The sequence below is a fragment of the Podarcis vaucheri genome (assembly GCF_965113315.1).
Source record: "Podarcis vaucheri genome assembly, chromosome: 2".
Taxonomy (NCBI): domain Eukaryota; kingdom Metazoa; phylum Chordata; class Lepidosauria; order Squamata; family Lacertidae; genus Podarcis; species Podarcis vaucheri.
Genome location: NC_138760.1, coordinates 88,617,970 through 88,632,163, shown reverse-complemented (window position 1 = coordinate 88,632,163; position 14,194 = coordinate 88,617,970). Strand labels below are relative to the sequence as shown.

Here is a 14,194-nt window from a genome sequence, read left to right as displayed (position 1 = left end):
ACAGCATTTTAAAGTCAAGAGCCCACTTTGCTTTGCATGACTGCAACTAATTGTTCTCTGCTGCATTCTCTCAGAATGACAGTAGCCTACTAGACAGTTGAGAAGAATAAGAACCTGTAATGCAGGTAGGTCTACATGTTGATTGATTAATGGTTTCTTCAGTTTAAAGTCCAATTTAGCCTGGGGAATTCTGAAGTCATTGGTGAGGACATTACTTGGCAGGCGTGTGAATCACACAAAGACAGTCTGGGGAAAGTCATCAAGAATCAAAGCAGCGAGTTGAAGGTGTGTGGGCGGGTTTGTAAGGAAGATGACAATGTTTAAGCCTGTGGTAATGTCAAGATCTCTAAGTTGCTTCTTGCTATTTGTACCTAGCCCATGGCATGTCCCTGTCAATCACCTACTTTGGGAGGAGAGGCAAGGACACCCGCAATTCTACTTCATGCATCTACAGTCAGATCTTCCAACTTTATTTTATAAATACGCAGCTTACTCTGCCCACATTAACGTATCAGAATACAGTCCATCATACTTACCGAGTGACAACAGTGAATGGGTTTGGTTTATTTGTGAAGGCTTCTTGTAGCCCAGCTCCTTGGGCCACCACCCGAGAAGGATGGCATCCTTCTGTAACATCAACCCTGAAAGGGCTGTTTGGTACAGGAACGTCATCATAGGTTACTTCAACAGTGTGAGGACCTGCAAGCAGAAGATGAACGTTTACTGGGGAAGTCTCTGAAGCCCTGCAAAAGTTACATCACAGGTGTTTGACAATTAGTCTCCACCTTATTTGAATTAACTATTTTCAGAATGCAAGAGAGTTTACTCTAGATCGGCATCCCAAACTCGGCCCTCTAGATGTTTTGAGACTACAGTTCCCATCATCCCTGATCACTGGTTGTGTTACCTAGGGATGATGGGAGTTGTAGTCCCAAAACAGCTAGAGGGCAGAGTTTGGGGGTGCCTGCTCTAGAACATGTAGTGCCTTCCCCATGTTGTTCAACTACAACTCCCATGAGCACCAGCCAGCAGGACCGTAGCTAGGGGTTGGTGAGGTGGGCCCCCACCAGGGGTGCAGGCAATGGGGTGTGTGTGAAAAATTGGCTAAAAATATGTCCATAAGTATAAATATTGATTATTGCCTCATAAGAAATGGTTTCGAATTTATGGTGAATTAAATAGGTGGAAGGTGGTGGGTTGGTGGAGAGGCAGAAAGAAGCGCTAATTTGTCCATGGCTAGGGGGCACAATATGGGTGGTTCTGCCAGGGGCGCAAGATCACCTAGCTATGGCTCTGCCAGCTAGCATTGCCTATGGTCAGGGAAGATGGGTGTTTTAGTCTAGCAGCATCTGGAGGTCATCAAGTTGGCTACCCTTGTCCTGGAGCAAGCCTGCCCTTCGACGTGTGTTAAAATATAGAATGGTGCCGCTTAGTACAATCTATTTCCTCCCTTATTCTTCCAAAGTCAGTAGCAACTAGCAGACTTTACCTCTTTCATAGGGCGTGAACTCTACAGCATATGTCCCATCGGCATTGTCTTTGATGAGGCAGTCTGTGGAAGCTCCAGAGGGATTTGCAATCTGAGCTTTGATATGGTCTCCGCCAGTCTTGGTCAAGGGTCTAGCATCTACGGTGAAATCGGTGGTGGCTTCACGGAAAACATCTATGAAATAAAGGTGGGAAACAGCTTTGTTTTGGGCAGAACCATGTCCAAGAATTCCATGCTTCTGCATGGAAATAGGTTCAGCCACTCTGAGACAGCAATGGTACTCAAGAGACCCAAATGGTATCGTGCAAGAATGATCCCAACCAAGCAGTTTCCGGCAAACCTGCTCACCTAAGCCATATTTTGCCAGGGTGCTTTCCTACAGTCTCATGAGTCACTATCAACCCACAGAAATGAGGAAGTGAGCCATGCGATTTGGTAGCGGGAAGGGTGCTTTCCTGGAAAGCACTGTGAACTGCCAGGGGCACATCTAAGCATGTACTGGGATATGCAGGCTAAGAGTCATGCGAGTGACAACAAAAGTACAGTGGTACCTCTGGTTACGAACTTAGTTCGTTCCAGAGGCCCGTTCTTAATCTGAGGTACCACTTTAGCTAATGGGGACTCCTGCTGCCACCGTGCCGCCAGCGCGCAATTTCTGTTCTCATCCTGGGGCAAAGTTCTTAACCCGAGGTACCACTGTATAGTGTGTGCATGCACACAAAAGCTTATACCAAGAACAAACTTTGTTGGTCTCTAAGGTGCCACTGGACAATTTTTTTATACATATCAAGGAAAGTAGTAGTACCACTCTAGTCTGCCTTAGACAGATCACACTTGGAATTTTGTGTGCAATTCTGGGCACCACAATTTAAGAAGGATGTTGACAAGCTGGAACATGTGCAGAGGAGGGCAACCAAGATGATCAAGGGTCTGGAAACTAAGACTTATGAGGAGAGCTTGAAGGAGCTGAGTATGTTTAGAGGAGATATGATAGCCATCTTCAAATATCTTAAGGGCCGTCACATGGAGGAGGGAGCATGCTTGTTTTCTCCTGCTCTGGAGGGTAGGACTCAAATCAATGGCTTCAAGTTACAAGAAAGGAGATTCCGACTAAACATTCAGAAAAACTTTCTTACAGTAAGAGCTGTTCGGCAGTGGAACGGACTCCCTCAGGAGGTGGTGGACTCTCTGTCCTTGGAGGTTTTTAAACAGAGGTTGGATGGTCATCTGTCATGGATGCTCTGAGATTTCTGCATTGCAGGGGGTTGGACTAGATGACTCTTGGGTACCTTCCAACTAGATTCTACAAGTGCTACAAACCTAAAGAGAAACTAAGGAAGGCATACCTTTTCCTTCAATTCCTGGCCCAAACACTTTGACTTGACTTGTGTCCACAGCCGGATCAACTTTGACCCGCGCAGGGAAGTTTGGCACTGGTTCTCCGCCGTACTTCATCTTGAGTGTGTACATCCCGGCAGAAAGGGGGACGTATGTAACTGCGTAGGTTCCATCCTTGTTATCCTGAACCTCGACATCTGCCTTGGAGCCAGAATCAGACACAGCTTCCATATCCAGAGTCCCAGGCCCAGCTTCTGAGCAGTCTACGTGCAGCAAGCCCGCTTCCCCCACTTTGCCACGTTCAAGCCCAGGGCCTGTGGCGACTACTTTAGAAGCGTCAAACGGCATTTCAACATCTGCTCTGAAAGGTGAGCCAGGAATATGGACATCTTCAAAGAGGATGTTCACAAGGTATTCGCCAGGTTTCGTAGGCAGGTAAGAGACTGAGCAAGTGCCATCCCCATTATCGGAACATTCTATCTTGGCTTCGCACGGGCCTTCGACTGTCAACCCCAGACCACCAGTTCCAGCTCCTTTGGTGTCTATTGTGAATTCAGCAGGCTTTCCAACAAGGCCTCCTTGAAGACCTGGACCATAGGCTCTCACCTGGGAAGGACAGGAAAGTGCTGAATTAAGTATTTAACTAGGAAGGGATCGGAGCCAGTTCTAGAGTTCTCTTATGTTAGTGGTCTGCAGTCACTAAATAAATGTATAAGAACCAAACAGTATTTCTGTTGAGCAGTAGCTCAAAGGTACTGTTATCATCACTATCACAAGTTATCGTTATCACAAGTCAGCAAGATTTCAAGCTCAACATTTTTTTCTTCGATTTTGAAAACATAGCGACATTGCACAACAGTTGGCCTAATTAGCATATTGCCGCCAATTTGATTCTCATTAATCTAATCTGTTTTGAAAGCAAGAGAGTTGACCCAATCAGCACAAAGGAAAACAAGAGCTAAAACGGTCCCATGTGATTTATCATTAACTTCTTCAGAAATTGCCAACATTTCTTCAACAGGAACTACGAAAGAAATAGGCCTTTTAACCCTGCCAGCTATTACAAGGCTCAACATGCATTAAAATAACGTAGAAGCTTAGATCGTTACCAAAACGCCTGACATTAATGCGTAATCACAGATGATCCAAAATAATTCTGAGTAAATTGTAATGTCTTATATCAACTCATTGCACAATCTAACAAATTTACCAATATGTAATATATGAGAACGCCAAAAGAGAAAACAATTAAGATCCATGGCTATTACTATACCTCTTTTGGAACATTTCTAAGTCCATAATGAATTTGAGGGAAATTGAATGGTGGGGGATAAATATCAATAGACTATTTGAATGAGTAATGAATGGGGCAATTTGATTTGAAGGAGGATCTGCTAGGAAACTGGGTCAAATTAACTGAAGAGGAAGTGCTCTGGGGTGATCTGAGAGGGTGCAAATTAAATAATTTGGGTGGTTAGTAAGTTTAAGTTTCTGTGAAATTTGAATTCAAACTCATGTAAGGTTAGCAAATGCACATCTATGTCTGTGGGCCCATGCCCCAAATTTGCGTCTAAGGGCTTCTGCTAAAAGATAACACTTGTCACACTTTTCAACAGTGTAATGCACATACATCACAACTTGCCAAGCAATGGAAGCATCCAAATCTCACCCACCCATGGAGCAAGGGTTAGTAACAGCTTACCTTGGAAGGATCTGGTGGCAGAGTGGCTTCCACAGCGTAAGGGCTTCCTGGGACTGGATTCCCATCATAATTTACATCAACTAGATAAAGGCCCTCCTCCCGTGGGATATACTTTGCAGTGCTGCACTCTTTGCCTACTACAGGCTCCACAAGACATGGCACGGCTTGCTTGCTGGGGCTGAAGATGTTCACATCAAGTTTGCCCTGTCCACCAGCGCCTTTTGAATCAATTAGAAATTCTTGATCCTTCCCTACTTCGACTCCTTCAGAAAGGAAAGGAGACTCAGTTATGGCATGTTCTCTTTCTCTACACTGACCATAGGTCATATTCAGAACAAAATTCATACCGGCTATCAATACAACGACATAGGGAGACTGTACATTCCAAAATATGTTGAGTTACTATTTCATTTTACAAGCCAACCCCAGAGTTAATGCTCAAACTCAGTAGAACGGAGAATTGCCCCTGCAGCTCACTGGAACACATTCATTTTGAAACACATTCAGGATTTTGCTCTGTACCAATATTGCCATGAAAGGTGTGATTTTTTGGGGGGGAGGGAATCAACAGAGAGCAATAGGTGTTTAAAACAGTCACATAACACAACATACAGGGTGAGAACTTTTTTTAAAGGTACTCGTTTTTTATATAGGCCATTTTCACATTGCCTCACCATAAAGTCTAGAATGGAGAAGGCAGTTTAACGTTTGGTTAACTGAAGGTCCAGTGCTCACTGATGCAAAACTCTTCACTGTAGCTCAATGTATTTCATAGTAGAACACTCCCTTCAGGAGCCTGCAGGTCTTTCAAGTTCTTAAAATTCAAACGCACCTTCTTTAAAAGCCAATCAACTCAAGTAATGGCTTGGAAAAGTGGTAGAGCAGGCATAGGCAAACTGCCCTCCAGATGTTTTGGGACTACAACTCCCATCATCCCTAGCTAGCAGGACCAGTGGTCAGGGATGATGGGAGATGTAGTCCCAAAACATCTGGCGGGCCGAGTTTGCCTATGTCTGTAGTAGAGCAAAACGTATCATCTCCACATCTATGTTCCAGGAAGTCATCAAATGGGATCTGGAGTGCTACATGATCGCCAACCTAAAATTCTGCATGACCCTCAGTGTATCCATTTTAAAAAATAAAGCATGCTTTGGATCCAATCCATGAGCAGCCCTCTGTTCATGGAATGCTGTTTCCTATTGTCCTGCCTCTCCACTTTACTCCTGGAACCCCAATTCCAAGGAAACACTGCAGGATGTAGCATAGAGAGACTGCAGATGGGGAGCAGATGAAAATGGGAACTACCTTCCAAACAATCTCAGTGTATCCAACCAACTTTTTAGCAAGAGCAAACATCATACAGGAAGGTTTGGTGAAGGGTTTAGAACCAGAAGGATTCCTGCTTCCCCATGGTTAATGGGCGGAACTCAGGAAATCTTCAACGCCTTCCTTTTTTTTTTCCTTACCCCACATTTTGGGTATTGAACGGGACTTATCCAAGGAAAGTCCTAGGGTCAATGCTGACCTTTAAGCTCGCAACTTCTTTTATTGCCAATACAGGCAGAAGTCTCGCTTCAAGTACTTGCCTTAAATGGGCTGCTCTTTCCAAAGCAGAGAACGGCCAAATTTCAGTTTAACAGCGAGAACATATACATACACCCTTCTCCACCCTAAATTCTCAGGTTTGAACAAACTCAGAAGTTCAAACAACACACAAAACAGTGATATCTGTCAATTCAGGTGTCTACTGGCATCTTGACCTCCAGTCCAGATAAGTTTATTCTGTACATGAGTTTTTTTAAAAAAAAGCTCGCGTTACTTAAGTTACTTACTGTTTTCCAGGCCATTAACTTTAATTTTGCTTAGGTCAAGTGGAGCGGCAACACCTACAGTGAAAGGACTCCTGGGGATGGGATCACCACCATAGCTCACTTGAACATTCATGCTACCCTAGAGAGATTGGAAAACGTTGTTTCTGATTTCAGTATTTGCTACAAGCCAGAAACTACAGCAGCAGAGTCTGACATACAACTGCCCCCTAATACTTTATCATGCATATCTTCAGACACCAGGAAGCAAAAGCTTATCCCAAACCTCCAGAGTTCTGCTTAAAATTGTTCGGCAGTCTATACAAGCAAAGTTGTAGAGGCAAGTAAATAACTGGTAGGAGAAATCCCAATTGGTAACGGAAGCAAGTTTTGTGCAGATGCAGTCTTGGCATGAAGCTTTTAGAAGTTCTGCATTTAAAGGCTAAAATACTATGTTTTTACTAGGATACCAAGATGCTCCACCCTGTTATAGATGAAAGCCTGTGCCCAGTCATGCCCTATAAGGACCCGTATTTTGCTAGCTTCACTCTTAAGCCCACTGTGTTTCCAACTAATCTATTTTCTACAAATTTCAGCAAAATACAAGTTTTTGAACCAAGGATACTGTAAATCAGTTAACTACAGTTAATCTGCAAGGGCTTAATACAAGCACTAGGCAAAACATCAGAAATAACACGACGACTACTCTGCAGGTTAAGGTTTGCTGTTTTACCCTTCTTATAGATGTGTAAAAATACTGTTGGGGTCCTCTGCAGTTTTATTTTATGTCTATACCACCCTATAAGGACACAGGTGGCGCTGTGGTCTAAACCACTGAGCCTAGGGCTTGTCAATCGGAAGATTGGCGGTTTGAATCCCCACAACGGGGTGAGCTGCCATTGTTCGGTCCCAGCTCCTGCCAACCTAGCCATTTGAAAGCACGTCAAAGTGCAAGTAGATAAATAGGTACCGTTCCAGCGGGAAGGTAAACGGTGTTTCCGTGCGCTGCTCTGGTTTTGCCAGAAGAGGCTTAGTCATGCTGGCCACACAACCCGGAAAAACTGTCTGCGGACAAACGTCTGCTCCCTCGGCCAGTAAAGCGAAATGAGTGCTGCAACCCCAGAGTCGTTCGCAACTGGACTTAACTGTCAGGGATCCTTTGCCTTTTTATACTGCCCTATACCTGAAGGTCTCAGGGCGGTTCACATTAAAAATCACTTACATAAAATAAAAACAAAAACCAGATCCCACCCCACCCCCGGGGGAAAGAGCCAGCATATTAAAAAGGGTATAGGATGTCAGGTCAGGCAAAGGCCTGGTTGAAGAGGAATATTTTTGCCTGGTGCCTAAAGGTGTATAGTGAAGGCGCCTGGCGAACTTCCCTGGGGAGAGCATTACACAGACAAGAAGCCACTGCAGAGAAGGCCCATTCTTGTGTTGCCACCCTCCTGACCTCTACATGGATGTCTACACTGTGTATAATGTGGATATGTATACTCCCAAGTCCGTAACTATCAAATTTATAATCTACAAATAAGAGATACAGGAAGGGCCAAAAAAAAAAAAACCCCACTAATGAAAATGTAAGAAATCTTCAGTTGATAAAACCTTTGTGTATGGCAAAGGGTGGTTTTATATATCAACTCCAATAGTTTAAACCTAACAGACCAAGCCCATTCAAATCCCAACATTATGTATCTAAGGTATTTCCAACATCAAAACAGGCCACCCATACGTTGGCTGCAACCTGCTTTCCCAGTATCCCATTCGTCCGTTACAGTCTGAGCTGCACCTATTATCACCACAAGACAGACGGTCAGCTTCACTTTTGATTCTGTAAAACAGCCAAATTAGGTGCCAAGAAACGAAGCATTTGCTGCCTAGAAACTGCCATGCATTCATCTGCAATGTTCCCATATGGGCACAAGATTAATGCATCCAGAATCTTCAGCCTCCCTTTGTTCATTTGCTGTAGAACACTAATAAATTTGAAGGAACAGAGCTGGCTATACAGAAGAGACTTTGAAATTCAGATTTTTCAGTTAAGCTAGTTGGGCACGGGCCAGCAAAGCATAGCATGTTAACTCCCTGTGACTAAGGTGCATATAATGCGGCAGTTCTGGAAATTAATCCCTTGGATAAGGCATTTGGGAATGGAAGTTACATTTTCACAGAGCCCGGAGCAGTTTAATGTTTGATAAGTAGTATTTGTCACTGCTATGTTTACAGACTGACAGAGCAAAAGAGCAGACTGCAATGTTTGCTTACTCCACCCCTTATTCACTTTCACCAGCTCACTCTCCCCTTCCCCCTCCAGAACCTCTATCAACGTTTGCTTCAAAAATGCAATGTACATATGGTGCAGTGTTCAAATAAGGCAGTATTTCTCAACAGTGCCACCACCTACTATAATTTTCAACCCCTGACAGAATGCTGGCAGAATGCCAGCACTCAGTTTCCTGAGTTTATCTCCGCTTCCTTTATCTAAGCTGGGAGCCCATGGGCCAAATATTCTACACTGTACCCAGAAAGCGGGTCGCATTTTTGAATGCTCTCCATTCAGAAGAGGTTCCCTGCACAAAATAATTCAGCATCATCTGTGAGTTAAGGCCCAGTGTAGTCTTCTCCTAAATGTGCTAGTTTATGACACACAACATGGATAACTTTAAAGGACGATGAGGCTATTCTTGGCCGCTAGCCGCAATGGCTAGGTACTGCCTACACTGTCAAAGTCATCTTGCTTCTGAATACCAGTTGCTAGAAATTTGAATTGTGGAAAGTGCTGTTGTACTCAAGTCCCATTTGCAGCCACTGTGAGAACAGGATGTTGGACGAAACGGGCCTTTGGCCTGAACCAGCAGGGATGTTCTTGGGACATGCAGTGAACTTTTTATGCAAAGAAGCATTTACAAACAAGGCTCTATGCAAATGGGTAGAAACCACAATTCTACAATTCTGTAAGGATTCAAGCGTAAAATGGCTTAGCTGTCATCCGTGTGTATCTTGGATTTGGTAAGCATAGGAAAAAAATAGTTCTTTCTGAGGTGTAAGCAAGCCAGGAACAGTTAACTGGCCTCCAAAGAACACATTCAACAAGCGTCAGCCATATTTTGAAGACAGTCCCTCAAATGCACCCCACCACTTGCAAGCTTGCTGCAAGTTGCTGGAGCATAGTACACAGCACCACTGTTTTCCGAAGTCATAAACTCCAGTTCTATTTACACCAGCCAGTGTCACGAGCGGCATGCCAAAGAGAAAGCTGGCATTGATGTCTCTGCTACCAAGATCCAACTAAAACAAAAGCCTATAGAACCCAGCTACTCCAAATTATGGACACCTAAAAGTTGCACAAAATACCCAAAAGATCATCTCGGCATGAAAATGAACATGGCTTAGATGAAAGACCATCTGTATCAATGGACCAATACAGATGCCTGGCAGTGAAGAAACCAGTGTCTGCTCTGCTAAGGATTACAAGAGTCATATAAGGATGTTAAAGATCCAATCCAGAATGACCTGATGGGTTTTTCAGTTTTGTTTTACTGCTTGCCTGAAGGAGATGTACAAGGACCAACAGAAACGCCACTCACCAGAAGCACATAGCAGTCACTATACTTAAACTACTAGGGGCAAAAATGAAAGTTGCAGCTGGTAACATAATTTTGAACATAAAGTGATAGTTCAGCCAAACCATCCCTGGGAGAGGAGATCATGGTCTCCTCCTCTGGTCCTCCTGCTATCATGCTGCCTGGGGCTAAGCCATGAGACAGAAGAGATCACATTAATAACCCTTATAGGAAATCCTACCTGCTGTACTGGAGTGTATCTTACGGTGTGTGAATAATCATAGTTGTCAATTATGTCCAAATCTTTGACAGCATCTCCTGCCATCGGTCCACTGAACTGAACATCCAGAGGGGCTTTGCCAGCACCTTTTGTGAACACAGTGAAATGTGTTGGCTTCCCATTTTCCACACCTAAGTGGGAGAAAAAGTAGAATTTATCATCACCCCTTAAGGCATATTCAGAAAGAAGGTGTGCCATGCTTTCTTTTTCTTTTAACAGAATGAAGACGCCAGGCTAATACCAAACTGAACTCTTCATGATTACGTTGTGGGGTTTTTTTGTATCAATGGACTGATCTCTCCTAAATCCAGAATTGTACAGGTGAGATCCAACAGTGTTCTAGTGGATTTCCCCTTCCTTCTCCTTCCCACTGCAGTCCCCTAAGGCTAAAGAACACATTTTGGATTTGGACACATGCAGGGAGCTGCGAAGGAGGAGAGGGAAAGGAATTCCCTTCTGCTTAAGTGGGAGTCCATTGCACAAGGAGTATGCGCAATCTGGGTATTGCTCTGTTTTAATATGAAGACAAAAGAAACAAGCAAACAGCTATCATGACAGCCCCCCAAACTTCCACACTCACCAAGTTAAGGTGAACTCTCACCTGTTTTACTTAGTCCAGGCCCTTCAGCCTTCACCTTGCTTGCATCATGTGATGGTTCCACTTTCACTCTGAAAGGGCTTGTAGGGATTTCCTTCAAGACAAAAAAAAAGAAGCTTTGTTGCAATGTAAGTCTTCTTTTCAAGTAAGAAAATACAAAAGTACTAGCTCACGAGACACCCGGGGCATCTTTCCAAAATGTATATCTTCAAACATACACCAGACTATGTAGCTATTGATTTCCTTTTATTTACAAAGAATACCAAAATAAAATCAACTTTTTGTGGCAGAGACCACCTTAAGTAATCAACTCTTTGTGTGTACTCCGGAAACCCCAATATTAATCTAATCTTCTGCTCCAGAAGGTCAAAAGGCAAATGCTGTTCCTGCACATATCATGGAACATTTCAAGTGGTCATTCAAGCAAATGTCACAGTGCCATACAGAGAGGAAGTGATGCTTTGCATGGTACCTTTTCTGCCATTGGTTTAATGAGCATTCCTATTTCTTGGTGTGTGCCTTTTAGAAGTGCCCTAAATTTTTATTTAACTGATGCTAAATCAGTTCCGACTACAATCAGTCCTTGGCCACAGAGCAAGAGAACATCAAATTTTTTATCCGTTTTTGTATTATCTGTGTATTAAACAAGTTTCATTTCTAAAGAGCAAACACTGAAATTCATTTTGCTCTTCAAATATTAGTGACAACTGCAAGGGAGTCAGAAACAACTGCAGAACATGAAATCAAGAGCCCATTAAGTGGTTTTTTATCTGCTGCAACCATCTCTATATATTATCAGATACGTTTTTATAATTGCTGTTCTTTGTCATAAACCACCCTGAGGACCTTCAGGTGTGAACCCTTGTGAGACGTGAAACAGAGCTTAAAAATAAATCAGTCATACGATAATGTCATCCATACAGAAGCTTCAGCTAACCAGAGAGCAATATAAAATGGCCTCTCAACTCCCCCCTCCACCATCTTAACTACATACCTCTCCAGCAAACAGCACTTTGACAGTGTAGCGCCCAGCTGCAGGGGGTGTGTATTTAACTGTGAATGTATCATTAGCATTATGTATGATGCCAAAGTCTATGTCCTGCTCTTCTTCACCCAATACGTGAGCATCACATTTAATGCCCACACTGACATCACCTAGGAAGAAAACAAAAGTATCAATGTGTTAGTAAAATGACTTCACAATTGCTCCCTCGTATCAGTAGTTGTGGCTTGACGCCCAGTATGGAGAACCCTACGCCCTCCAGATGTTGTTGAACTACCAACTACCCCTGACCATTGGTCATGTTTGCTAAAGCTGATAAGATGTTGCTAAAATGCAACTCCTGAGAGCCCAAGGCTCTCTACTCCTCCTTAACACATCTACACAGACTTAACAGCTTTGTCAGCCACTTCCATTAGCACATTTCTTTCTAGAACAGTTCCACTGGAACAGCAGCAAATAGAGCTTAGGTTAACAGTGTTAGTGATTCTGGTGTTACCTTCTCCTGCCTCTGTGCAGTCTACTGTGAAGTGAGTAGGTTCATTGGCTTTCAGACCAGTTCTCTCCACCCCGGGTCCAATAACTTTCACCTTCTGGGGATGACTGCCTTGCCCAATCTGGACCTAGGGGGGAACATTTCATCAAATTAAAGGAGGAGCCACTTTGATTACAACATTTGTATGCCACTCCATAAAAGGGAAGGCTTACAGTAAGTATTCGACAATGTGGAGACAAAATAAAATCATGAACAGGGAACTAAATACAAAATAACAAAACCTGAGGCAAAGTTAAAAATGGATTTAAGAACTGAGAGGACCAGAAAACATGAGTATTTTTGAATCTGCTTTATTTTATGGTCATAACTTTTCCTAATCTCATTTACATCTTTAATGGTGCATTATTAATTATTATTATTTCTATTTATATACCACCCTTTATCAAAAGATCCTAGGAGGGTGCACAACATTAACAACACATTTTACAGAGCATAATTATAAAAACTTAATAAAAAGCGTAATGACAAACAGCATAATAATAAAATAGTCAGAACAGTTTTCCCCACCCAAGCTTTAACAGGCCATAGATTGTTTAATGGCCAAAGGCCTCAGTAAAGGGGAATATTTTTGCGTGGCACATAAAGATGTGCAACAATGGCACAAAGCGACTGAACTTTTGGTTACAGCAGCAGTGGAGAACACCCAAATCAGACCCACCAGGCTTCTCCATTTGTCCTACAAGACCATTTTGGCCTAAACCACACAGACCTGCCCTACAGCCTCGTATGATGTCAAGGGTGCTCGGGGTATAGGGCTGAAACAGAATTTTCAGGCACTGCTCAGCAGCAGCAGCAAAACTCTGTTGGGTCTTGCAAGCATGTTTTTCTTTTAAAGAAACTGGTCACCTGGTATCAGTTGACTGACGGGCGGGTGGCACCACCCACTTGTCAAACTTGGCCTGCAAGCAGGTGAGGGAGATAAAGATCCAGCCTGCCAGATGGATACAGTTTTTCACCTCTGGGCTTAGTGTAATACTACCATCTAAACGCCAATTAACATAAGCAAGGGTTTGTGCATAATACATGGTAAGACATGCTACAACTGGAGGATAAAGAGCTGCAGCTATTTAGCCGCTTTTAAAACTTACCCTGTAAGGACTATTGGGCACATTAGCTCCTCCCCAAGTAAGAGCAAGTGTGTGCTTGATTGGTTTTGTTGGATTGTAAGAGCAGGCATAGATACCATCCGGCTTGCTTTTCATTTGGATGTCAATGGGATTCCCTTCTGCATCCTGTTAAAAAAAAAAAAAAAGGAAGATTAGAGATCCTCTTAAGAGGGGCGACATACAGACCGACATGGTTTTGGAATCCTATCACTGCTGGTTTACCACAAATGATGACGAGTCAAGAGTCTTTAGTGTGAACTTACTGGTCAGCATTTAAGACTTCCATGCAGAACATCTTTCAATACCTTGTGGCACCGTATGTTCTAACGGTACATAGAATGTATAAACCTTTTGTAGGCAAGAACACAACAGAGGTATAGAGGACGAAGAAGTGTTTTGTTTACCTTCTTATCTACAGTATTGGAAGCCCTTCCTGCTTTCTCTTCACTGCCGCCATGTAAAGAGCCATAAAACTTGCTCCACTTTAATCCTATAGGCTATAGCTAGATTTCACAGAGCAGGGCAGATTGTAATATCAGCCACTCCCACTTAGGACCAAATTCACACTAACAAGTGTTGCTAGAACCACGTACCAGCAACCACCTGGGTAACATGGACAAGCTGACATGACCAATAGTGCAATTCTTTCCTATCAAGGAATAAACTTGACCCTGTATCTTATAAGGACTTGGGCTCAGGGCATACTCACACTCGCCAATATGGCAAGTGCCAGGACTAGGCTAATTGCCCA

General features: G+C 43.3%; 1 protein-coding gene across 3 annotated transcripts in view; it reads right to left on the bottom strand.

Moving 5' to 3' along the window:
• FLNB (filamin B) overlaps positions 1-14,194 on the bottom strand; it is an 83,117-nt gene that overhangs the window by 29,049 nt on the left and 39,874 nt on the right. For all 3 annotated transcript variants that reach the window (XM_082210910.1, XM_082210911.1, XM_082210912.1), the window contains exons 14-23: positions 13,426-13,569; positions 12,281-12,404; positions 11,776-11,936; positions 10,785-10,875; positions 10,145-10,314; positions 6,362-6,479; positions 4,530-4,792; positions 2,836-3,433; positions 1,490-1,663; positions 537-699 (exon numbers count right to left, since the gene is read on the bottom strand). In XM_082210910.1, the coding sequence (XP_082067036.1) occupies positions 537-699; positions 1,490-1,663; positions 2,836-3,433; positions 4,530-4,792; positions 6,362-6,479; positions 10,145-10,314; positions 10,785-10,875; positions 11,776-11,936; positions 12,281-12,404; positions 13,426-13,569 (2,006 nt within the window). The remainder of the gene's footprint in view (positions 1-536; positions 700-1,489; positions 1,664-2,835; positions 3,434-4,529; positions 4,793-6,361; positions 6,480-10,144; positions 10,315-10,784; positions 10,876-11,775; positions 11,937-12,280; positions 12,405-13,425; positions 13,570-14,194) is intronic.